Raw genomic sequence first — 24,099 nt, 5'->3', positions numbered from 1 at the left:
AGGAGGAGGCGAGAGATGGCAGCAGAAGCAGAGAAGGAGGTTAGGAGCTTTAGCCGTTTATTATTGAGTGAGGTTAACTGCAGCTTGCCTCCTCTGATTCGCCAGCGTTTGCCTGCATGCTTGGTGGGAATGCTGCAAGCAAGAGCCGAACAAACAAATCAACATGTGTTGCTCGCAATTAGGAGGGAGGAGCCCACGCAGAAGGTTAAAATGCAATAAACCCAAGATGGTTTGCAATTAAACACCCCCCTTCTCCCCCCCTCCCTACTGCTGTCTCTCCTCTCCCTCCCTCCCTCCCTCCCTCTCCCTCTATCTCTCCCTCTCTCTTAAACTATCTTGCTGATCCAACACTCCACCGCAGTGCCTGGGACGGATTGAGAAAGAGTGCGCGAGATGACGGATTAAGAAGAATACAGGAAAAAGGGCTCAAGGAAAGATACAATACACGAGAGAGAAGGAGAGACAGGGGAGAGAGAGAGGGGGGAGAGAGAGAGAGCCAAAAGCAGCCTCCCCGCTGTGAGCTGTATTAACTACTGGCGTACGCGCACGGCTGCGGTGGAACGGTAAGTGCGGCTCTTATCCCGCTTTGTTCTTCCGATTTTACCCCTTCCTCGGTAGTGTTTGAGGCGATGACGCCCTTTTTTTTTGGTAACTCGACTTCGTCATTCCAAATGTGCACGTGCGTGTGCCACCAGCAGGGTTCCTGACGGCTCCGTCCGTGGCGCTCCGACACGCCGCCGAGAGCGCGTCAGGAGCGCCCACGGAGGAACGTCACCTGCGGCTGCGGGGCTTCGGCTTCAGTCCTGGAGCTCTCCGATGTTCTCTGCTCTCTCTGTCGCCTCCAAACTCCGCGTCAAAGTGTGAGTGACAGTTTTTTTTTGAGGGGGGGGTGGGGGGCGTCTAAACAACCCTGCGTGCACGGCGGCGACAGATAGATGCGGGCTGTGCATGAGATTAAAAAGCTACGAGCTTCTTTTCGTGATTGCGCGGCGAGAAATTCTTTTGGTTCGGACCTCGTCAGCCCTCGCACGCACAGGTGTTCCGCTCCTGCTCCTCCCGTCCATCTCCCCGTGCGCGTTTCCTCCGTCTGCACGCTCTTCCTTTGTGGTGCCAACACTTTCCTCCTTTGCTCCGTTTCCCTCCCTGGTGCCTCCCTCCTCTCTATTCCTGCAGCAGCGCATCTGTCAGCCCTCAGACTCTCTCTCCTCAGGTGTCTGCAGGTGATGTGACTGACGTGCCAGATCAAAGAGGATCTAACCTTTTGTCCCCCCTTGTGGCTCCTGCGGAAACCAGTTCAATTGGCTCATTACTCCCTGGGCGATGGAGCTGAGGGGCCTGTTGTAAAGCACTAAAATAGGGCCGTGTCAGGAGCCCGACAGCCCCGTCGGAAGGCAGCGGAGGGGGTTTGGTGTGTCGGTGCAGGATGTGGGTGCTGTCCGCGGTCCTGATGAAGCCTCTTAGACCAGCATCTTCCACACGAATGCTGCTGGTGTGATGCTTCGAGCCCCTCTGCCCTCTGCCACACGTACCTGGGAACAGCTGCCCCCACCCAGGGTAGCCACCTGCTAACTCTTTGACCCACCTCTGAACTCAAGCCCTCCAATCTGTCCTGCAAATGGTTAATTCGAGAGAATTGAACTGCTCTAAAAAGCTGATCCAGCCCCCCCAAAATCAGGAGGCAGGCTTCAGGACTGGAGGGGCCCAGACGGGAGATCACTTTATTCTGGGGGTTTGTTTTTTTTGTGTGAAGACAAATTGATTTTTGCAACAAAAAGGCAGAATTTCTACTCTTCCAAAATGCTCAAAGGGGGTATTTGGGAAGGAAAATTGCATTTGCATGATGTCAGCGGCAGAGGTCTGGTTTCACTGCTGTCAGCTGACAAGATGGTGAACGCCGAGGTATGATGTCACCATGAAACTGGACAAACCGGGAGGGCAAATTCCTTCTTTGGCAAATCTATCGCAGTATATAAAAGCTGTGTGTGCGTGTCTGAGCGTGCACGTGTGTGTGCTGTGGACAGCTCCAGATTGAATGTCACGATGTATTTACACTTCGTTGCAGAGCAGGTGCATTCCCTCATGGTCATAATTGGACTCTTCCCGTCAGTTATTACTGTGTCACATTTCATTTAAACTGGCCCTGCTTGCACAATCTGTCAGATGCAAGATACTATTCTCAGTGCACACACACACACACACACACACACACACACACACACACACACGATCAGTTGCAGCCATTGAGGGAATAGTTGTTTATTGTAGGAGCACCAACGCACAGACCAAAGTAAACAATATTGTTAAAATGAATCAGTTTGGGCCTAACAACACGCACGCACACACACACACACACACACACACACACACACACACACACACAGGGATAAAAGGCTTACATTTCTCTCTAGTCAGGCAGAACCATTTCCAGTTGACCACATGACCATTTTCCAGATGTGGAGCCTCTCTCCAGGCAAAGGTCCAGGCTGCTGCTGGTCATCCTCCCTGGTCACACATGTCCTTCATTCCTTATCTGTCTTTTCTTGACACCTGTGAATGGTGCACGCCGGTAAATTGCAAAATATCCCATCGGGGGCGGTAACAGTAATTTTAGGAGGCCACACGTGCGAATGGGCTTCAAATGTCTCTCTGGCTCCCTTTAAAGCCGCTGCTTCACTTGCAGAGGTTTGATGGAAGTACTGTGACGCGGTGCTGACACCTCCCAGGTGGCCAGAGGTGGGTCGCACGTGTGCGCGCCGGTGCTGGTGTTTCCCCATGACTGATGACCTCTTTCCAGATCCGCTCCCAGCTGGGAGGTGCGATTGCTCTTCCTGTCTAACGCCCTTTATCGCGCCCTCCAGATGAGTTCGTGCAGCAGCCGCGCGCTGACCATCCTGTCCACGGTGTTCGGGGCCTGCGGGCTGCTGCTGCTGGGCGTGGCCGTGTCCACGGACTACTGGCTGATCATGGTCGAGGGCATCATCCTGCAGCAGAACCAGAGCATGGAGGTGAAGATGGCGCTGCATTCGGGCCTCTGGAGAGTTTGCTTCGTGGCTGGTAGGAAGACACAGTGTGACAGGTGTTGAGGAAGGATGCTTCTGCAATGCTGCGAGTGTGCACGCACAAACAGGATCAGTGGTGTGAGAGCAGGAACAAAGAGATATCACAAACCCCATCATGCCATGATCGCCGCACTGGCAAAAACAACGTTTTTCCATTTTCTGGGTTTCTTTGCTTGTTGGTTTCCTCCCAGGATCAGAAAATGGGAGGTGTGTGGCGTCTGAGTACTTCACTGAACCTGATATAGAGCTCACCACTGAGAACACCGCAAACATCCTGAGTGAGTACAGCTTTTAGGAACACTTTATTTACTCTGTCAGAGCCTGTGTGTCCCCTTCTGGGAGTTATGGGACGAATCTGTGACTCTAACTGAACAAAACATCAGATTGAAGTTTTGTTTTTTTTTAACTAACATGATGGCTGGCTTAAATGACGCTTAACACTTAAACCAAGATTTTACTTTGAGGCTTTTCCCAGCTCTGTGTTTCCTCCTCCCTCCAGAGATGGTGCGGACGGCCACGCCCTTTCCCATGGTGTCTCTGCTCTTCGTCTTCACGGCCTTCGTCATCAGCAACATCGGACACATCCAGCCTCAGCGCACCATCCTGGCGTTTGTGTCCGGCATCTTCTTCATCCTCTCAGGTGGGGCCCGTTGTTCATGGCCTGCTGGCAACTTTTAGAAAAGCCGACGGGGTTTCCTGCCCTTTCTACCACCTGTGCTGCACCGAGCTGTGTTTTTATGGAAAACCAAAGCAGCCACGGGGACCGTGTGGCCCTTCATATGGCTCCAGAACCCCATCAGCCTCAGCAGCAACGCTGCCAGCTTGAGCCTCCGCATCAGTGCAGTTAACCTCCTCCAACAGCAGGTGGCTGCGATGCTCACATTTGCTCCCCTCTGCGGAGGTGATCCTGCGCTCTCCCGCTCACTCCAACATGTTGGAGAATGAAGAAAGGCGCGGGAAAAGGGGAGAAAAAAAGCAGAGAGACGGAGGGAATCATCAAACGGTCTTCCATGACAGCAAAGACTTTCGGGTGGCAGGGGCCTCCTAATAAAGGGTGCAGCAGAATAATGAGCGTTATGTAACCGGGGTTATGTAATGTCTTGTGCTGGTTGTGTTGCACTGTCACTTTATGAGGTATTCTGATAGCTGGGCGCAGAATATCAAGCTACATTTATTTAGCAATTACGTACTCACAGTCATGCCCTTTTACCGCCACCCCCCTCCTCCTCATCCTTCTCTCCCCCATCCCCTTTCCCTCGGATTCAGGAAGCTTCTCAATTTTCTCTGCCTTTTGTGCGTTTCTCCACCCTCTTATTAACTCTCCTTCCTCTCATTTCCTACCAATTCATTCAAGCCTCCAGCAGCATTCTGAGCGACTCCGCGGTGGCTTTTGTGAATTGGCTGGTGGTTCGTAGTCCAGATTGTGCAGCAGCATAAAAAAAAAAAGCCCACCGGATGCAGCTTCCTTTTGCCTCTCTGGTCCTCCCTGGAACACCTCACAGATGTCTCTGCACTTGTAGACACATTCCAACCAACATTTCGTTCCCCCATTTCGTGCGACATGCTCCCACGCACGTGTGCACGTGTCCCCGCAGGGTCCCTGCTGTAACTTATTGAGGCAGGGATGTACTCTTCCCAGCATGACTGGCAGCAGCATGGATTCCCCATCTTCTGTCGTTTTCAATTTTGCATTGGGAACACCGGGAACATCGGGAAGCCCTCACGCCAGCTGTTTCTGGCATGTCCATAACAGCTTTAGAGTGTGCACATGTTGCAGCGTGCACTAAAAATACACACGTTGGCCATATGTTGCGACTCGTGCGTCCAACATGCGCCAGGTGGGGAGGGCGCAGAGTAGAATTCTGGGTAAAGTGAATCTGTCGCTGGTAAATGTGCACTTATTCCTTCCCCCCCCCTAAAGGTGAAAAGGTTAATGTGAAGAATTGACTTTTACTCTTTGTCCTTTACAAATATGACAGTAACAGGGTGACGGCATGGTCATAAAAGCGTAAAGATTAACACCGACAAACAAATCAACTGAATCCTGGACACACATGGATCACATGGTTGTCTGTTGACAACATATTTCATGATTTCCTGCTACAGTCTGTCGCTGGGTTTGCAGACGGAAGGACAGACGGGTCACAAACGGTGGTTGTAGAATCCAGTCGATAAGAGAAATGAGAGAAAAACGTTGGTGTGTTCCCATAAAAGATGATTTGTTTCTCTCCTCTTTTCTGTCACTGAATTATGCATCCGAGGACTTCCTGTTTTTGACCTTGTGATCTGATGTGATGTCGCAGAGTGCACGCTCTGGTCTCTGGAGTGGGTTTTATTTATTGTGTTGCTGTTATTTATTTATTGGTGTTGTGTGACATCTGGGACTGTGCAGGTCTCAGCCTGGTGGTGGGGCTGGTTCTCTACATCTCCAGCATCAATGATGAGGTGATGAACCGGCCCAGAGAGCCCGAGCAATTCTTCAACTACCACTACGGCTGGTCCTTCGCCTTTGCGGCGTCTTCCTTTTTGCTCAAAGAGGTCAGTCTTGTGTTGACGTGAGTCTCACCTCCTCGCTCCTTCTCTTCCTCCTTTACATCCTCGGCAGCAGCGCCGCTCCTGAAGTGCTCAGCTTCAGTTCATCCACATATATGATGCATCTTTGCATGTCTTAGTCAAGTTCACCCAGATCTCCACCCTCACCCTACTCACCACGCTCCTTTCTTCTATCAACTCCACCTCATACATGCTGAACTCTTCCGTCCCCTCCATCACTTCCAGTCTTTCCAAAGCTGCGGCGCTTTTCTCTCCCTAACTCGTATTTATGTAACCAAATCCCCGAAGGCCCCGTCACTCTTCATCTTTCTCTCATCCCCCGCTCCTGCTCTGTTCACTCGCTGGTCTCAGGGTGCAGGTGTGATGTCCGTCTACCTGTTTATGAAGCGCTACGCCGAAGAGGAGATGTACCGCCCCCACCCTGCTCTCTACCGCCCCCGCCTGTCCGACAGCAGCGATTACAGCGGCCAGTACCTCCACCCGGAATCCTCTTGGCCTCCACCGAAACGAGGCCGCAGCACGTCTGAAGCCTCCAGCGACATCTCCATCCAGCTCAACCAGGCCCCACCGGCGCCGCCCAAGACGAAGCTCCAAACGGGCGTGCACGGCAGCCCGCCGTCCATGTGTTCTTCTGCTGGGAGCTACCCACAGTCCTCTGGATACCCCACCACCCACACCTTGCCACGCTCCCACCCCTCACATCCCCAAGGCCAGGCTCTTCCTGTGGCCATTCCTCCATCGCCTGTGCCCCCTCCTCACTATCACACCCACATGCACATGAGTGCCTCACCCTGTTAGTCAGATGATGGGATGCAGAGGAACTGAGACATCCAGTAGAATTCAGTAGATAATGGATGAGTGTAAAAGCTAAACCTGCAGCACAGATCATGTGTGCGGTGCCTGTGTGATTAGCATAAATTGAGGGCGCGGATGGAGATTTTTACCAAGATTGTTCAGGAAACGGGAACAAATGAACGGATAACGATGTTTCCCAGACTCCAGAGCTGAGCCTGAGTGACAGTAGCACAGGGGGAGTGAGGCAGGGCGAGAGAGGGGCTGCGGAGTTCCAAGGTGCCGCAGTGCTGCAGGGAATGCGTGTGCACCTGCAAGCGTGCAAAGCTCTCGGAAAGGACTGCAATGCACAGTTGTACACATACAAAAGTCACGTGAAACAATAGACGAAGCTCATCCTTAGCTAAGTGGAGATGCAGCGAGGTTTATTGTTGTGTTCTTTGATTTTCTTACATCACCTATCCAGTCTCAGAGTATAATCACTGTTAGATAAGATGATTTGTTGACAATAAGAGCTATTAAATGCTGCTTGACTGCCGATAAGTCAGTGATGTGTCTCAAATATCAAAAGAAGAGATGAACTTGTTTATTTATCTAAGACAATAGTATCTGACGTCCTGTAAATAAAGCCACGCGTGGCGTTTAAGTAGCTGCCGTGAATCATGAGTGAAACCGGGTCACACGGAGAAAATGTCTGACTCATTGTTTGGATGAAGACTACAACCGTCAGTACACGCTGAGGATGCGGCTCACGCGGGTGGAGGGAGATGCGGGGTCGGGCGCCCTCTACTGGTCACGGCCCCGCACCGCAGGGGCGAGCTGGACCCCTGCTGTGACGCTGACGCGCATCCAGAAGTGACGTCAGGATGAACGGAAAAGACTGTACACACCTTACATATATGCTGATACGCTTTAAAGACTGATCATACATATTTTCTGAACTAAAAGGCTGTTTCTATGTGCATCTGAATTAAATATGTCATAAGAACTATTAGATATATTTGCACTTACGTCTCATAGGACCACGCTAAGATGGACGTAAAGTTAAAATGTTTTGATCTGTTTAGAGCTTCGATTATAGTTTTTTTCTGCTGGTTATTTTATCAATTTGTATTTGAAATGCCTACTATATTGCGGGAATAGGATACTTCTCTTTTGGTGCAGAGTCTGTAACACATCCTGTAAAATCCCACTGTGGCGGCCTGTATCTGATATTTGCGTTTGTTGTACGTGTTTGTATATGTAATCTTTAATTACAGTATGTTTCTTTTTGGACTCACATAGAAATTTTAAGGTGAATCCAGATGAAACGCTGCGCCGTCCTTTAACTGAGGACGTCTCATTTCCATCCGTGTTGGTGGAGGAACTTTGCGTTAATGTGTGTTTGCTGCAGGTTTTCGGTATCACGGCTGTGCTGGATGAGCTGAAGCACACTGACATCCCGCAGATGTTTGGAGCAACGTCTGACCATTTAAATCAAGTTTATACTAATATCAGTGTCTTTTTTTTTTCTTAAATACGTAACATTCTGTTCCACTGGTCTCCTTCCTTTGGTTTCCTTCCTCTTGGCACCACTTTGATTCTCCCATTTGGCCCCTCACGTTTTCATTAATTTCCATGTGTGATTCCATAAAAGCCTTTTTGCGGACCAAATGGGCTCTTCACTGGGATGAATGCTCTGTGAACCGCCACCACTCTCTCGGTGACATGTGTGAAGTGATCACTCCCCTCTGAACATGAATAAAACCTCCAACGTGCTGACAATTGCCCCCCTCTGTCGGTTCCTGTTTGACTTTGTGCCCCCTCACTGCAGACAGGCATTTCATTCGAAACCGGCTCGAACTGCAGCCATGTGCTCTTATCGGGATCTGGGCTCGGAGAGGCTGTGCGGCTGGACGGAACCACGAGTGTGTTCACGCTGCGCTGCAGTGAAATCCTGGGTGTTAACCAGCTCCTCTCCTCAGTCACGCCACAACGCCACAGCCTGAGGGGACAATTGATTATAGCGTTATATATGTTTGCTGTTGCGCACGGCTGCAGCTGCCGGCATGTGTTCACGGCTGCACAAAGCCAATTGATTTTTATGATGACCAATCTCTAATATGACATTAATATCGCATCGAATCAACCTGTTCTGCCCAGTCAGACCTGCTGACTGAGTCTAAAGGTCAGGCTGAGAGAGGCGGAATAACGAGCATCATGGAAGGAATATGTCGCCAGCGTAGAGTACGAGTTCCCCAGTGTGTGTTTTCATGTGCGTGAGAGCCGGAGCGTGAAGTGTGGGAGGTGTTAAAAGTCAAACATCAAACATCCAAAGGTCAATAACCTAAAAGGCGGCTCTCCTCTGCGCGCGGTGTGCAGCATGAATGAAACCTGCCGGTGCCCATAATGGATGTGAAGCTGCGGCCCGCGGTTTGGATTATAACTTGTTTCCCACTGAGTCCGCGTTTGTGCTGCCTGTCTGCCGTGCGCGTCTGCGCGCGTGTCTACAGTGTGATTGTGTGTCCGCGTGTGGTGGTGTGGGCTGAGTGGATCTCTCTTTTCACCACCACCATTACTGCATGAAAGACCTGTCACTCTGCATTAGCTCTCCCCCCCTGACTATGCGTGTGTGTGTGCGTGCGCGCGAGTGTGGCCCGCATGTGTGCGCGTGTGACACACACAGAGGGGGAGATGTAAAGGCAGAGCTATTTTAAAGCGATTGAAGGTCATTGCTCACTCAGATTTGCGCATCCTAACCGCTGTGCGTGCGTGTGACGCGCGCGCGCGTTTGCGTGTGCGCGAGCATCAACTCCACGTTGACTCCACTTTTTATAGATCGTTTCATCTACATTACAGGCAGCATAAATAAAGTCATCAGACTAAACAACCCTGGCAATAAGCATCAGTCACGGCTGCTGTTACAGAACTTCTGCCTGCATATGGATACATAATTATTGACCTGTAGATATTGACTCCATCTCTCTCACACACGCGCACACACACACGCACACACACACACACACACACACACACTTCTGCTGCAGTTCCTAGAATTGTGCCTGGCCTTCATCACCATCATCGTCGTCATCCTCAGACACAGCTTCTGAATTCATCCAAAGAATAATTAGCACCACGTGTTTTGTCTGATGGACGCATGAGCGCGCGCGGGGGGGGGGGGTACATCCCTAACCTATAGGAAGTCAATCTGGCCACAGGACACGGGGAAAGGCGCAGCCCTTCGAGCGCGCCGCACGCTCCAATAAGCACATCCAGACCGATTCCTTCAGTATAAAGGGGGTTGGGGGGGGGGGGGGGGGGGGGGAGTCGTCTCCTCACACCGCAGTTTGGTTGTGTTTTTGGTGGTGCTTTGTTTTTTGGCGTGGGGGGGTGTCACCTTCTGCCCTCCGGTGCTATTATTATTCCACCTCGTCCTGACCATTAAGGAGTTTTTTGGTGGGATGCGACAAGTTGCCTGCGTCGGGTTCGGTGTGGGAGGGGAGAGGGGGGGGGGGGGGGGGGGGGGGGGGGGGGGCAAACATGCGTTCGTCCGGGAGCGGAGGGGAGGGGTGGCGGGCGCGCATTCTCCCCGAGTACACACGAGCAGCCAGCGCATCCTCTGTAGACAAATCCCCGCTCAGTGACGTGTCTCGTATTAGCCGCTCTCTCCAACTGGCTGATTTGAATCTTTTGCTCAGGAATTTTTCCATCCATCCTCTCGCTCGTTTCTTCCTCCCCCCTTGACGCGTCTTCCTCTCTGTTTATCTTATTGTGCGCCTCGGTGGACGCGTTATTTAGCCCCTCCGCCACCTTCTCCCCCTCCTCTGCCTTCTTCTTGCCCCTCCATCTCCTCTTTGGGAGCGCGTCGCGTTGCGAGTGACAGAAATAGAAAAAAGCCTGCAGGTAAGACCTTTCAGTCGCCTCTCTCGTTCTGATTTTTGATTTTATTTTTCGCAAATGCAATAATAATTTCTGCGTTCTGCCACTAATGCTTGCACTCCGCGGCTCACTGTCCGTCCTCACGTCACATTGATGTGATCCACGCTGCAACTTAGCTCACTATAGTCCGCAACGTTTTTAGGAAAAGAATGTCAATAAGTGCCTCCCAGACCTTTACATTTACAGCCAAATGATGAATTCCCACCTCCCTCTGTGGATCTATAATTAGTCACTGCAACGTCTAGTCTATTGTGCAAATGAATTCCCTATAATAGCTCGTTCGAAGACCTCTCAGCCTCCACTGAGCAGGTGTTTGGGGCTGGAAGATGAGCGATGGTGGACACTTTTCCTGCAGTCTGGAGTTCTCCCTCCGAGCGCGTTTGAACGCCTGATTTATGTCTCGGTGCTCTGAGTTGTGTCTGCACCGGCCGCTTGATGCTAGGCGTCCATTTTCCGCCGTGCAGAGACGTGCAGCCGAGTCTGATAATGAATGCAACCGCAGTCTGCATCGTTGTGGGGAGCCGTGCACGCTCTGAGCCTCTCGTCGGTGGTTCGGCTCGGTCTGCAGAGCGACATCGTGTTGCATCCAGGCCCTCACCTGAAGCTATTTACTTATTTATTTATTTATTTATTTTGTAAATTCAGCACAATGCCTCCTGCCACTGGCCGACCTGTGCTGCCAGAGCCCCAGAGGTAAATGGCACCAAACATCTGGCAACTCATCAATTTTTCACGGTGCACCTCATATCAATCCAGGTTAAGGGTGGATGGAGATGTCTCGAGTGGAGACAGCGTTCAACATGCACTAAAGGAGAGAGAGAGAGAGACAGAAAAAGAGGGTGACTTCATCTGTGGTGCACCTGACAGCCCAACTCTGAATGATTCACACTGTGGCCTGTGTTCAGTCACATGTCACATGCAGCGTCTCACCCCTGAGTTGAGCTGCAGCTGGATTCAGTTGATCTCTGCAGATCTCAGCACCTGCTCTGCTGCAGAGCCTGGTGTTTCCACTTGATCTGAGGGTGGGTGGGTGGGGGGGGGGGTGATCAGGGGCCTTCTGAAGCTGCAGTATTAGCATACCTCATAGGGGTTCTGTGGTGGATCTACCGTGGGTTCTTGGTCTTTTCTCAATTAAAAAAGCTGGTAGTCGCCGTCTGCTTGTCACACCCACTCGAGCCGTCTGCCTCCTCTTCCTCCTCCCACGTGGCGAACGCCGTTTGTAGTATCTGTGTGTTGTGTGCAGCCTTGATGATTATCTCAGTGGATTTTGGATTACTTTCAAACCCACTCAGCCGGCTCTAGAAATCCGCTGTTTACACTATAAGGTGAGTCACTGCGGTCAATAGCGGCGCGTGGCCCATTCACGCTTTTCCTCGCTCTCCGCGATACCGACAATCAGGAACTGCGGCTCCTCTTCGCGCGTCGGCATCACCACCTCAGTCACATTTCACGGCTGATGGAGCGGCGGCGTCAGCTCGCCCGCCTCCCTCCGAGGAGGAGGGAATTCTGCACTGATCATCACATCTGTCATGTAGCTTTTGTTCGGGGGATCAATGCTTTGCTGCAATTTTAATGAGGGTCTGAGGCTCCACGATGTTTCCTCCCCTCTCTGGATGGGGCCTCGGGAGGAAACCCCCTGTGCCAGGAGGAACAGATACCTGTATTTAAAACCTGTCTCCAGCCCCCTGAGCGCATAATAACGCTCGACCTCTGCCCCGATGCCGGCGGAGCAAACGCCAGCGCGTCCGCCGCGCCGCAATTAGCGACTAGCTTTTGCCTCAAAGATGCAGATCAAACTCGCCCAGAGTATTTGCTGATTCAGTGCAGAGAGCAAGCCGAGGCCTTTTATCTGCAGCTTTCTAATTGGCTCCTGTCTCCACGGCTGTGACCCGCGCATCAATTAGCCCCGCCCATCTTTTATTTATTTATTTATTGCTGAACTTGCAGCCTGTGAGAGGCGAGCTCGCATTGAACCATGTTGTGTCAGTGATGTATTGTAGGTAACATGTCTGGACGGAGGCAGACAGCGTAAAACACCCCCCCCCCCCCACACACACACACACACACACACATGCAGGGCGACAACGTCTGGCGTGCATGCTCAGCGGACCGTGATGCAACCCTCTGACTCGTGCAGAGTATTTATTTATCAAACTATTTGAGGCCCCGGCGTCGCTAATTAACGCGATTGAGACAAGTACAGGAAGTCGATGGCCGTTTACTCAACTGACAACTATCGACAACCATGTTCATGTGACTAATCACACTCCGAGACAAGTAGCGGAGTGTGTTGTGGTAAATTAGAGGAAGTCAGGTTGGGTTTTTTTTAACTCAAACAGACCTCTTAGACAGACACCTTAAAAGACCAGCGTGGCGTTGATGGAGGTACAGAATAAAAACAATGCAGAGAAGCTGGCAGCCGTTTGGAAAGCAGCTTTTATTTCTATTTGAACTTGAAGAACTGTTCATGCGATTAACAGGAAGTGGCTTCCTGTGACTATTTGCAGTAGCAGATTTAACTGGAAGCCAGTTTAAGCTGTCATCAAGAACTGGGTCCCAATTTATCTCCCCTTTTTTTGGGTGCAAATGTTTCCTGATGTGTAAGAAAATTCATTTTAGTTTGGTGGATAACGTTAATGATTATTTTCTGTAAATTAGTTTGCAGGTTGAGATTATTTGTGACACATTCCGAGACGAAAAGCATTGATTAAAAGCCTTTATTTCTTGATGCAACAAGACTTTCTTGCGACGCGCAATAAGCTAGCTAGTTCACCAAAACAGCCCCCTCTAGTGGCGGAAATAAGAAGCACTTTGTTCTCATTTTAATTTGGGTCAAGCTCTTCTTCCATCTGGCAGAATCCCATCAGGTTAAACTACTTTAATACAACCAACCCAGCGAACGTGTGAATATTTTATACACTAATCTATCGTCAAAGACGGATGTTCCATCTCCAACTGCTCACGGGTTTGTGAGCATCAGGTGAGCCCCAAAATCTTTATGTTAGGAACCTTTTAGGTGGAGGTGTTCCTGTCACGGCCTCCTCGGGCTGCTCCGTGCAGACAGCCAGAGTTGTTCACCGTCTGAGGATCCTGGTAGCCTCTTCACGTGGGCTTAATGGCAGCGCTGCAACGCTTCGGCTTTTTAAAGATGACCTATTTTAGGATTTTATTGTCAGCGTTTTTGCCTGCCGTGTGGGTTTGTGCCATTCTTGAGCTTTTATTTCTGTGCGTTTGTGTGCGGCGCTCCTGTGTGTCAGCTGTGGAATCGTGAGCTCAGGTGTGCTGGGTTTGTTTTTCTTCCTTAAATTAAAGCCACTGTCCCGGATATTTGGACAGATAGAACAGCGGGAAGGAGATAAGTCATGTGATTCGTGGCTGGAATATCAGGAAGTTGCTGTGTTCATCTTCTATATGCAGACAAGTTCCTGCAGATGGACGTTATGAGTTCGGTCAGATTCGTTCATCCTGAATGGAACCTGAGCTCCTTTGTTAGAGGGATTCCAGCCTCATGGGATCCCAGACGGATGAGCTCGCCTTGGTCCTCTGAACGACCTGGTTGTGTGTAGTTGGGATCCGATGACGGCGCCGACCACACAGACCCGGGGAACCATCGTTGTTCGGGCCCAAACGCTGATAAGAGGAGTTTATTTCTCGGCACGCGGTTCCAGAATGAGAAGGATGGAAAATCCAGCCTGAAATTCCGATAATTACACGGGAAACGGGGAGGATGTGGAGTAGTCGGAGATCAGAGGTGGAAAATCAGGAGAATTCAGAGCCACGACCTGGAACGGAACAGAAAACTAATCGATGTGAATAGATTAACACGGGAGTTCAGAGAAAAACCCCAGACCCGACCCGTCCAGAAGGACCCGACAAGGTGGATTTGTTCTGATTCACAGACGCTCGGAGACGCTCTGGGTGGGGTGACGGTTATCACCCTGTTCCCATCTCTGCTCGTCCCCACAACATTAGGAAAACAAATAAAAGTTTAAAGGGACTCAAACTGGTTCTGCAAATGAAGCGGGATCAGACGCGTTAACCCAACTTAGCCGGATCTTTCCTGTCCGGGAGAAACTCCGATTCTTCTCCGCCTTCAGCCGCCTCCACCTGTCAGAGGCCCGGGAGGTTCAGTCCCGTCAGAGCCGGTGACAGGTCAGTGGTCACCTGGTAACCTGGCAACCTGGATGCCGACGGGTGGGGGGCGGAGCCACAGAGTTCTGTTGTTAGTGATATAAATACAGTATTCATCAATCGGGCTTCTTTTCTAATTACTTCAAATGTGTTCAAATACTATCTTATTTCAGATATAGATTAGAGGAACGCCCCCCCACTTTCAGTTAAGACTGTTATTCACTCTGTTTTGTGCCATTTAACCTATTTAATTAAACTCTCACACATTCCTGCCCTTCCTTCACATTCCTCCATCCCTTAATTATAGGCAGGGAACAGAAATTACAGATAACGACAGTTACAATTCCCTATACACGGGGGGGGGGGGGGTGTTGCTAAAGGGGCGGACGCAGAAGGTTATGTTTAAGGTCATGACAGCGTGCACATGCAGACGCACACATATGCAAAAAAGGTTCTTTTCTCTTCTTTTTTTTTGCCCCAGCGCAATTCCTTCGGGACAAATATTTTCCTCAGGGAGAAACAGTGTGCAGATAGGGTTGGAAGGTCACAATAACACACACACACACACACACACACACACACACACACACACACACACTTGTTTCCTTCACACATAAGCCCCATAATGTTTAACCGCCACGGAGGTGCCAGTTGACAGTTTAGATAATAAAAAGGCTGAACGGCGACGGAAGCTGAGGGAGACATTAATGCATTCAGCAGGATTAGACTCGACCATGCTCGGATACACACACACACACACGGACACACACACACGCATCTCTCCATCTCCGTGAGGCGACTCTGCTTTGGATTCCACAATGCAAACAGGATGTAACCTATTTTGATCGCGGTGCCATATTGCATCATCAAATATTAACATGGCGGCGTTGTGTGAGCTAAACAGGCTTTGTTGAATGAGACGCGCTGCGTTGTGTTATCTCACACACCGAGAGACGGCGTCCAGTGTTCTGTCCACCGGCCTCTTTGTAGCAGATGATGACATGACTTTTTATGCACGTCTGACTGCCTTTGCATGTGTGTGTGTGTGTGTGTGTGTGAGCATCTGTGTCACACACAAAATCTATGGATGTGAGCGTTAGCGGGTCTAACTTGTCTCAGTTTATTATATCCCCCCATACACACACACACACACACTCACACACGCACAGACACTCACACACACTGACACACACACTTTATCTCTTGCCTGCACCTCCCACCACCACTATGCTGATCCAGACTTTGGAATTCAATGTTGCCATGGTAACAATGTCGGGTTGGACCTCTCTGACTCCCCCACTTGCTCCTCTTATTCAGGTTCGATGCAGCACAACTCGCTCCAGCGTCGTTCTGCCTTAGCGTCGTTACAACTGCGTTGTCATTAATCTGGCAACGTGTGTGACCCCATCATCATATCAAAAGGAACAGTCTAATATTAATATATTAATATTCTTATTAATATTCAGGATAGATTCCAGCAGCTGTTTGCGCCAAGACCGGCGTTGAGCTAAATTATCTCACCTCAGAGGACGCTGCGAGCGCTCACTTTCAGGCGCGTCGGCCTTTTTCCTCGCAACAATAGGAGATCTGATTCAGTCTGGCCTATTTTAAAGGTGTTTTTGGTAAAAAGAAGTGAAAATAATGAGTTCTGGAGCGCCGCAGAATAGCTTAGAATGACTAAAATGTTGGGATTTGACGGCCTCCACAGAGACTTTGAGCCACCGTTTCGGCAGTTTTTCTGTTTGGACTTTGTACCATGAGTATGTAAATTTGGATATCTTATTTTTGAGGAGGATTTGTGCTGTAAAAATATCATTTAGACTTGATTCTGCTACAGAGTCTAAGTCACAACGGTATTTCCATAAATCCTACGACACTCAAACGCCTGCAGAAAACTTCAAGGACCGAAAGTGAGGGACGTCTGCCGACAAACCCAAAAGTTTAATCGTAACAGCAGCTGGTTGTAGCTATTTGTGGCTAACGCTAATTAAACATTTTGATGTCTGGGGGGGGGGATCCCACAGGAGGAATATTTAATCTGCCTGGTTTGTACTCGATATGATCAGAGGTTTCATTTGTTAAGCAACTGAACAATTTCATTGGAAAGTAATAAAATTAGGCACCATCACAAACACTTGCTGTTCCAGTGACCTTGGACATATGATCTCCATCATTTCAGTCACCGTACGGACGGATGATATCAGGCGATAAATAGTTTTGATTGGGCTAATTCTGGTTCACCCCCTAAGAGAGATGAACCTTTCTATGTTTCTGTGTGTGTTTTCTGTGGGTGATCTAGTTTCCATCCTAAAACATGAGGCATTCTGTTGTAGAGACTCTAAATGGCCTTGAGGCGTGTATGTGTGTGTGAGTGATGTGTGTGTCCTGTGATGGACCGGTGACCCATCCAGGGTGTACTCCTGTCATATGTTCTCTGTCCTTTCTTTTATTTGGGATCCAGCCACAGAACAGGAGCCGCGATGCTCGTTTTCTGCTAACGGAGGACGGAGAGGAGGAAGCCGCCGTCCAGGTCTTCACCCGCAGCCGCTTCACAGTGTGGAAGACAGGAAAAGGGCAAAAGAGCGCGAGAGAGCCGAACGCACAAGAAAGGAGAAAGGGGAGGAGGTGAAAACAGTCGATGGATGCTGTCCGGATTGAGGGGACAGCGCGTTCTTCACTGACGAGGAAAAGAAAGATTTCAAAATTGAGTCGAAGGACAGAAACTCGCCGTCAGGTGGGTCTGAAACCACTCGCCCTAAAGCGTCAGTTACAGTGTAAAAAACCACAATAACGGCAACAGTTGCGTGTGTGTGTGTGTGTGTGTGTGTGTGTGTGTGTGTGTGTGTGTGTGTGTGTGTGTGTGTGTGTGTGTACCAGGGTTGTACACACACAGAGCGGGAGGTGTGATCTGTTGTGTTTCACATCAATTCTGTCCTGTTAAGCGGCGTCAGCAGAGTCATCCAACTCCCTCCCAAGGACACACTCCTCCCTCCTCCACCTCCCCCGCCACGTCATCATCCTCACTTTCACCTCTTCTCGTCGCCCCCCCCCTCCGCCTCCCGCCACCCTCCCCCCTCATCATCGCCATTACCTCAATGCCAGATTGTTTTCTGCACCTGTAAGCTCTGATCTTTATTCCAAATGTCTCCTTTTTTCCTCCTCCGTCCTCTAAATGAAGGCATGGTGTGTGAGAAGGGGATCCAGATCCTCCTCACCACCGTGGGGGCGTTCGCCGCCTTCGGCCTGATGACGGTGGCGATAGGGACGGATTACTGGCTCTACTCCCGAGCTGTCATCTGCAACAGCACGGCCAACGTCAGCCAGGACGATCCCCACAACAAGGACAAGAAGGATCCCGGGGCCCTCACCCACTCTGGGCTCTGGAGGATATGCTGTCTGGAAGGTAAAGACCAACTTCCGGGGTTCTCCTGGGGTGGGTGTGAACCCGTAGGGATGCATGTGGGAACACGCCAGCTTAGGCTGATCTTTTAAGGACATTTCCCTGCTCCTGCACTTGCTCTGTGCCCGACTGCTCCACAAGTTTTACCAGAAGAAAGTGACCGTGAAAGATATAAGCAGATGTACAAATATATGTGTAATTACCATGGTTGTGACCGTTTTCCGTGTGTTTGCTGAGATTTGGAGGCGCCTGATCTTTACGAAACACAACTGACAAATTCTGCTGAGGCCGTTCACACTCAAACCTCCCGAACCGGGTGGCGAAGCCGGTTAAAACCAAAGTTAGGTCAGAAAATCTGGTTGGATTGTGGCCCTGGAGGACCATCTTTCAACACCTGGAGGGTGGCGACGAGGAGAGGAAAAGGGGAAGTCCCGAAGAGGAGCAATGCTAACAACGTTCATTCAAACTAATGGTGCATTCTCCACTCGGATTTGTTGGCGTTGACGCTGTAGCGTTCCCAGCCTGTCCTTCCTTTGCTGTTAATCACTGATCAGCTGAGTCGGGAGCCCTGAAGACAGTGATGAATTCCACGTGGGTTATTAACGACTATTCCCCCAAGCTCGTGAAGGAAAATTGGGTCTCTATGCCAGGCCAAATATTTTAGACTCAAGCATCAGTCTTCATTGTGCAGATGCTCAGCAGATGCTCGGGAAGTGCGGATGATGTCGTTAATCATGAGCTCATTGGAAGTGTTTTTTTTTTTCTCTCTCTCTGTTGTCACGAGGATCATCTTTTTGGATAATTGTAGCTAAGCACCAGTCCAAACAATCCATTAATCACCGCCTTTGATTCGTTTTTTTAGTCAAAAGCAGAGTTGAAAAAAGAAAAAAGCTGGTGGTCGTCCTGACACGCTTCCATGTTGGCCGTTGCCGCCGTCCCTGGCAGCAGCCGCCTCTCGAGCTTCGCTTTTCTCACTGAAACAAAAGCTGATATTTCGCTATTACGCCGCCTCCCTGGCCGATGCTCAACGGCTGGCGCTCGCTGTCAGACAGGTGGCGAGGAACCACACTCTGCACGGCCGCTCCCGTCTCCAGGAAAACCTCCTGGCTCTCCCTGCGAAGCATCCCCGGTTTGTACGAGAGCTAATTCCTCCTCATCTCTGAGCATCCTGATAGCAAAGCAGCCAATTAGAGATCAACTGCAGCCCTGCTGCAGTGCACCCCCCCCCCACCACTCCCTCCACTGCATGACTCTAGCTATCCTCTGCTCCCAAATATCATATTAAATTGTTCCCTGGATCTTTTACCCTCCTTGGACCCCCCCTCCCCTCCCCCCTTTCCCTTTAATATAGTGGTGCAGTAGCTCACAGAGTCTTGGCGTGGCTTAGAGGTCAAGTATCCTTGATGCCTGCAGAGGATTCGGCCAAGACAGATGCTCAGTCCCGGTGCAGTGATGCAGTGAGGTGTAGCTGGAGCGAAACTGCAGGACATGCTAGCGTTGAAAGATTTATGCCGCGACTGGGTGGGCGGGCGGGCGGCACATTATGTTGGGGACGGGAATGTGTCCTGACTTCTTTGGCTCTTCTGCGGGTTTACTGGATCCTCCGATCTAGAAATGGCTTCTTCTATAGTTCATTCATACCAAAAGGAAAACTTAATTTAAAAGACAAGGTGTCAAACACTCAAGTTTATCCACTCATTTGGTCATAAATGGGGAGTAATTGGGTTGAGCGCCCTCTAGTGGGAGGATGCGATGCAACAACACCTAAATGTTGCGACATAGTGTTGACCGGATAAAGATGGCTTCACTGGGTGTTACCCTCACGTGTCCCTTGTTCAGTTTGACCCTAAACCCAGAGACGGTTGAGCTCAGCTCATTCAAGCCGCCGCTGTGCACGATCGGCAGCTGCCCGTGGCATCAAAAGACGGCGGCTCTCGTGTCCCACTTATTTTGTTTTCATGGCGCCGGAGTGGGAATAACAGCTTCAACTCCGTGCTGAAACATTGATTCAAAATTTAATGAACGCCTGTGGCTCCAATGACATGGCGTCCCTTTGTGCCTCCATCTGTTTCTTTTCAGAGCAAACTCACCCTGCATCTGTCCTTCTATCCCTCCATCTGTGTCTCTTCATACGTCACCTCCACCCATCTCTCACATACAACCCACCCATCCGCAGCGGTGGTGTGCCGCCATCACCTGCGTCCGTCTGTCTGTCCACATGTGAGACCCCAGCGGGTGTCAGTCCGCTCCTTGTATGTATTAAGTGTGTGTAAAAATGTGTGTATTGACATGAGATCCGTCATTTGCCCCCTCCGACCCAGTTGTGCGCCTCGCTCCTCTGAAGGTCGCGACTTCCTCTTGCTGACGTCACGATTCTCGTCCGTCTTTCATTCAGGAGTGAAGAGAGGAGTGTGTTCTCAGATCAACCACTTCCCAGAAGACGCGGACTTCGACCACGACGGGGCCGAGTACGTCCTGCGTAAGTCAAGAGCGACGCTTTGAAAATTTTCAGGGGAACGCGTCTATTTTTTTTATTCGCTCAAGCATCGGGAAACAAAAAAAAACCCCTCTGTAAGAAGTCAATATGTGAGCGTGCGTAGAAAAATGGGTGGAGATGGGGGGTGCCCTAGATTGTACTCGCTGCCCCGCGGTGCTTCGCTTGGCTCCGTGATTGGCTACATGCGTCCACGTGCATGCAGGAAGGCTGGATTGTGCTCAGTTTACAATGTTACGGAGGCCTTTTGCTGGCATTTAGGTGGCATTTGGTCTCCAGTGGGCTAGTTGTCCTAGATGCAACAGAAGCGCTCATATATATGTGTGTGTGTGTGTGTGTGTGGGGAGCGAACGTCGTTGGCAGACGTCCCGAAAGCACCGAAGGCCACATGGAAGGCCTAATTATTTAGATTGGAGCAAATGATAAATAAATGAAATACAGAAACAGATTTGTTGGTTTTATCCCCTTTACACCCCTCGTTCGCGTGTTGTGGACATGAAGACAATACGTTTGCTCCTAAAAAACCATATAATCTCATTGTCTTATGACCTCTCTACACCTCAGAACACTTTCAGACCTGTTTTGTCTTATATGAAAAAGAAAGTAAATCAAAGCAATGGTGTTTATTTTTACATCTTGCTTGAATTTTAGAACCTAATATCATTAAAAACAAGTCCAATAGATGATATAAATGTTGTCTGTTGTGACTCCAGGCCTATGAAGAGGGAGAAGCTCCTGACTGGGGCGGTGCCAGACATTAAGTGGACTACATTACCCAGCTGCCCTAAAATCCATGCATTATGATGTGTGTGTGTTCCCCCAGGAACTCCTGGGTTTAAGAGTCCCGAACTATGGACAGATGTTAAACCTTTCTTACCCTCGGCTGTGCACGTGCTCCAGGTTATAAATCTGAACCGGCTGTTTTCCCCTCCGGTCTGCAGGAGTCGTCAGGGCGTCCAATATCTTCCCGATCCTCAGCGCCATCCTGCTGCTGATGGGAGGGGTTTGCATCGCTGCGAGCCGCTTCTACAAGAGCAAACGCAACATCATCCTGGGAGCAGGAATCCTATTTGTGGCAGCAGGTAACTCTTTTTGGGGTGGGGGGGGCATTCCTGGACTCTCTTCGGAGACGTCTAACAAGCGTTCTGTGTGGAATCTCCCCGTTCCTGCTCTCTCAGGTCTGAGTAACATAATTGGTGTGATCGTGTACATCTCGGCGGCGCTGGGGGACATCTCTCCGAAGAAGGACGAGGACAAGAAGTGGCAGTACTCTTACGGCTGGTCTTTTTACTTTGGGGGGCTGTCCTTCATCATGGCCGAGATGGTGGGGGTCCTGGCCGTCAACATCTACATCGAGAAGAACAAGGAGCTCCGGTGCCGCTCGCGCACCGACATCTTCAAGAGCACCACGCACGCCATGCTACGCTTGCCCAGCTACCGCTTCCGCCGCCGCTCCCGCTCGTCGTCCCGCTCCACCGACCCCTCCCGCTCCCGAGACCCCTCGCCTGTAGGGGGCGGCGGGGGCAAGAACTTTGGCATGCCCCCGTCTGCGCTGCTCTCCCAGGGTCCCATCTCAGTGTCCACTTTACCCAACCCCCATTCGCGCTCCCACACGGCCCTGGCTGGAGGCGACATCTCGCTCTACACCCTGTCCCGCGACCCCAAACTGGGGGGGCTGCCGCCCATGTATGGAACTGTGGACAGGGCCACCCTTTATCAGCTCCACAACTGCTTCCCAAAGGATGGAGGCGGAGTGGGAGGAGTCATGCTGAGTGGCACGCTGCCCTCCCTTAAGTCCCACAATCCATCCAATTCTTCCAACTCCAACGTGCCAATGCCCAACTCGGTGGGGCCCGGCCCGCCGCCCTTCACCTCGTCCACCATGGACAGGGATCGGGGGATGGGGACTCTGGACAGGCTGAAGGGAGACAGAGAGAGCAACTCGAACACCCTCAATCGGAAGACCACCCCTGTGTAGGAAGCAGGGCGGGAGGAGAGGAGACGAGGAGAGATGGGGAATGGAGAGGAGCCGACCAGGAACGTCGCTCCCACGTTTACGGTTATTCAGTCCCGGAAAAATGGAGTAATAACACAGCGATAATAACAACAACAATGAACTTTCATAGCAAACCTATTTTGATATTTTAACATGCTACAAATGATTTATTTTATTAACGATCAAATGCGACTAACCCGGGGCTATTCTGAAACTGTTTTCTTTTTTTTTCCTGTGCGACCCCCTCCCCCGATTTAACCAGATCATCATTAACGTCAAATTGTTGTTGTGATTATTCTTAGCGTTATTACGGGCTCATCGCTATCGCAAACACAGAAATTTCCTTTTTTTGCCGTTGGTTTTTCCGATCTCAGTGACTTTTACTGTGAATTTCTTCCATGCGGAGCCGTGTTTAACTGTGACGAGGTGTCAAGCATGAGTGTGCACAATATCCAGGAGAACAAGGGCCTGCGTTCTTTTTTAATCTAGTACGATACGATGTTCTGTTGCTGTGTGACGCAGACTTACATTGAAATACTGTAAATTGTCTTCCAATACTGACACTGAGAGAAATGCAACGTTGATGTGCGTGACTGAGACAACTGTTGAACTCCATCGTTATTATGAGTGGGACTTCTCTGTGGGCCCCCGTTCGTCTCATTTCCATTCTAATCGGTGTTAACAGTAGTATTTGTAGCTATAGTCGTGTTGAAGCTGTTTGTTCTTGGGCATTAACAGAATCCTCCGCGTGGGGGGAGAAGAAGAAGACGAAAAAAGACAAGGAGCGATGCACCTGGACGGACCCAGGTGACCGGTTCCTGCCTGAGCAGAAAAAAAACTGAAGCCGAATCGTTGTTTTTTTTTAATAACACGAACGTCCCAAAGTCAGACATGCAACTCCATATTTTCAGTGGCAAAAAAAACAAACAAAAACAACTACGTATATGTTGGTTGAGGGGGTTTAAAAACCACTATGGAGGACTTTTTAAAGGCTCATTGTAATTACACATATATTTGTACATCTGCTTATATCTTTTTTTTTTTTTGAGAATACTGTTCAAACTGGGTATGCAATTATGGGGCGGATCTGGTCCCCAGGGGCCCCGACTGGCCTGGACTCAGTCCCATGGATCTTCTTTTCGGCTGTGCTTCCCCCGGTTGCCCCGACACCAGAGTCGCAGCTCGGACCAGTTTATGTTTGATGAGAATGTAAGCCCCCCCCCCACACACACACACACAAACACACACACACGTTCATCCCCAGAAACCACCAGAACGTTACCAGCAAACCTGGTTGTTCTACGGACTCGTTTTTCTTTTGGTTTCATTTCAGAAGAAGAAAAGAATTATGTGATTTCAAAAAAAAAAAAATAATGCACACAGATAGCATTTATGTGGGCATATGAATAGTATGTAGTTGAGAATAGTTATATCTAGACAAATGATTATGGTTTATCTAAATGTGTGATAAACACTGTATTGCACGAAATTTATAAAAAAAAAAACCCAATAGCAGACTGTGTCTTTTGTTTCTTGGCATCTTTGCACATGTTTCATAAGAGAATTTCATCCATTCATTCATTCATTCATTCATCCATAATGTTGCAGCAGCAGCAATCACTGTGAGCAATGCAGCATTCGACCAAACCCTCCTAATTAGCTTAAATAGATCTTTGCATATTAAATTAAGCAGAAAATGACATCCGAGGAGACTGAAACAATGAACTAAACCCTCGTTATCATAGAGGATTTATTG

General features: G+C 49.9%; 2 protein-coding genes across 3 annotated transcripts; both read left to right on the top strand.

The window, feature by feature from the left end:
• Positions 1–343: 343 nt before the first annotated feature.
• On the top strand, positions 344–8,167 carry cacng7b (calcium channel, voltage-dependent, gamma subunit 7b). 2 transcript variants are annotated; one of them, XM_029839437.1, is made up of 7 exons: positions 344–563; positions 699–860; positions 2,859–3,054; positions 3,251–3,337; positions 3,559–3,699; positions 5,452–5,597; positions 5,964–8,167. In XM_029839437.1, the coding sequence occupies exons 3-7, from the start codon at positions 2,859–2,861 to the stop codon at positions 6,408–6,410; spliced, it is 1,017 nt and encodes a 338-aa protein (XP_029695297.1). In that variant the 5' UTR covers positions 344–563; positions 699–860; the 3' UTR covers positions 6,411–8,167. The 2 variants fall into 2 exon arrangements, with proteins under 2 accessions (XP_029695297.1, XP_029695296.1); XM_029839436.1 differs by lacking the exon at positions 699–860.
• A 1,810-nt stretch (positions 8,168–9,977) lies between these two features.
• Positions 9,978–23,848, top strand: cacng8b (calcium channel, voltage-dependent, gamma subunit 8b). Its single transcript, XM_029839310.1, has 6 exons — positions 9,978–10,286; positions 16,915–17,187; positions 17,632–17,856; positions 20,249–20,332; positions 21,289–21,429; positions 21,526–23,848. The coding sequence occupies exons 3-6, from the start codon at positions 17,634–17,636 to the stop codon at positions 22,323–22,325; spliced, it is 1,248 nt and encodes a 415-aa protein (XP_029695170.1). The 5' UTR covers positions 9,978–10,286; positions 16,915–17,187; positions 17,632–17,633; the 3' UTR covers positions 22,326–23,848.
• Positions 23,849–24,099: the final 251 nt, after the last annotated feature.

Source organism: Takifugu rubripes, chromosome 7 (assembly GCF_901000725.2).
Source record: "Takifugu rubripes chromosome 7, fTakRub1.2, whole genome shotgun sequence".
In the NCBI taxonomy this organism is placed as follows: Eukaryota; Metazoa; Chordata; class Actinopteri; order Tetraodontiformes; family Tetraodontidae; genus Takifugu; species Takifugu rubripes.
This window is presented reverse-complemented; position numbering and strand designations above follow the sequence as displayed.

Coding starts and splice junctions, on each gene's coding strand:
- cacng7b (XM_029839436.1), top strand. CDS start 2,859: ATGAGTTCGTGCAGCAGCCGCGCGCTGACCATCCTGTCCACGGTGTTC. Junction 3,700..5,451: donor CATCTTCTTCATCCTCTCAG/GTGGGGCCCGTT, acceptor GGGACTGTGCAG/GTCTCAGCCTGGTGGTGGGG. Junction 5,598..5,963: donor CTTCCTTTTTGCTCAAAGAG/GTCAGTCTTGTG, acceptor CGCTGGTCTCAG/GGTGCAGGTGTGATGTCCGT.
- cacng8b (XM_029839310.1), top strand. CDS start 17,634: ATGGTGTGTGAGAAGGGGATCCAGATCCTCCTCACCACCGTGGGGGCG. Junction 17,857..20,248: donor GAGGATATGCTGTCTGGAAG/GTAAAGACCAAC, acceptor TCTTTCATTCAG/GAGTGAAGAGAGGAGTGTGT. Junction 21,430..21,525: donor AATCCTATTTGTGGCAGCAG/GTAACTCTTTTT, acceptor CTGCTCTCTCAG/GTCTGAGTAACATAATTGGT.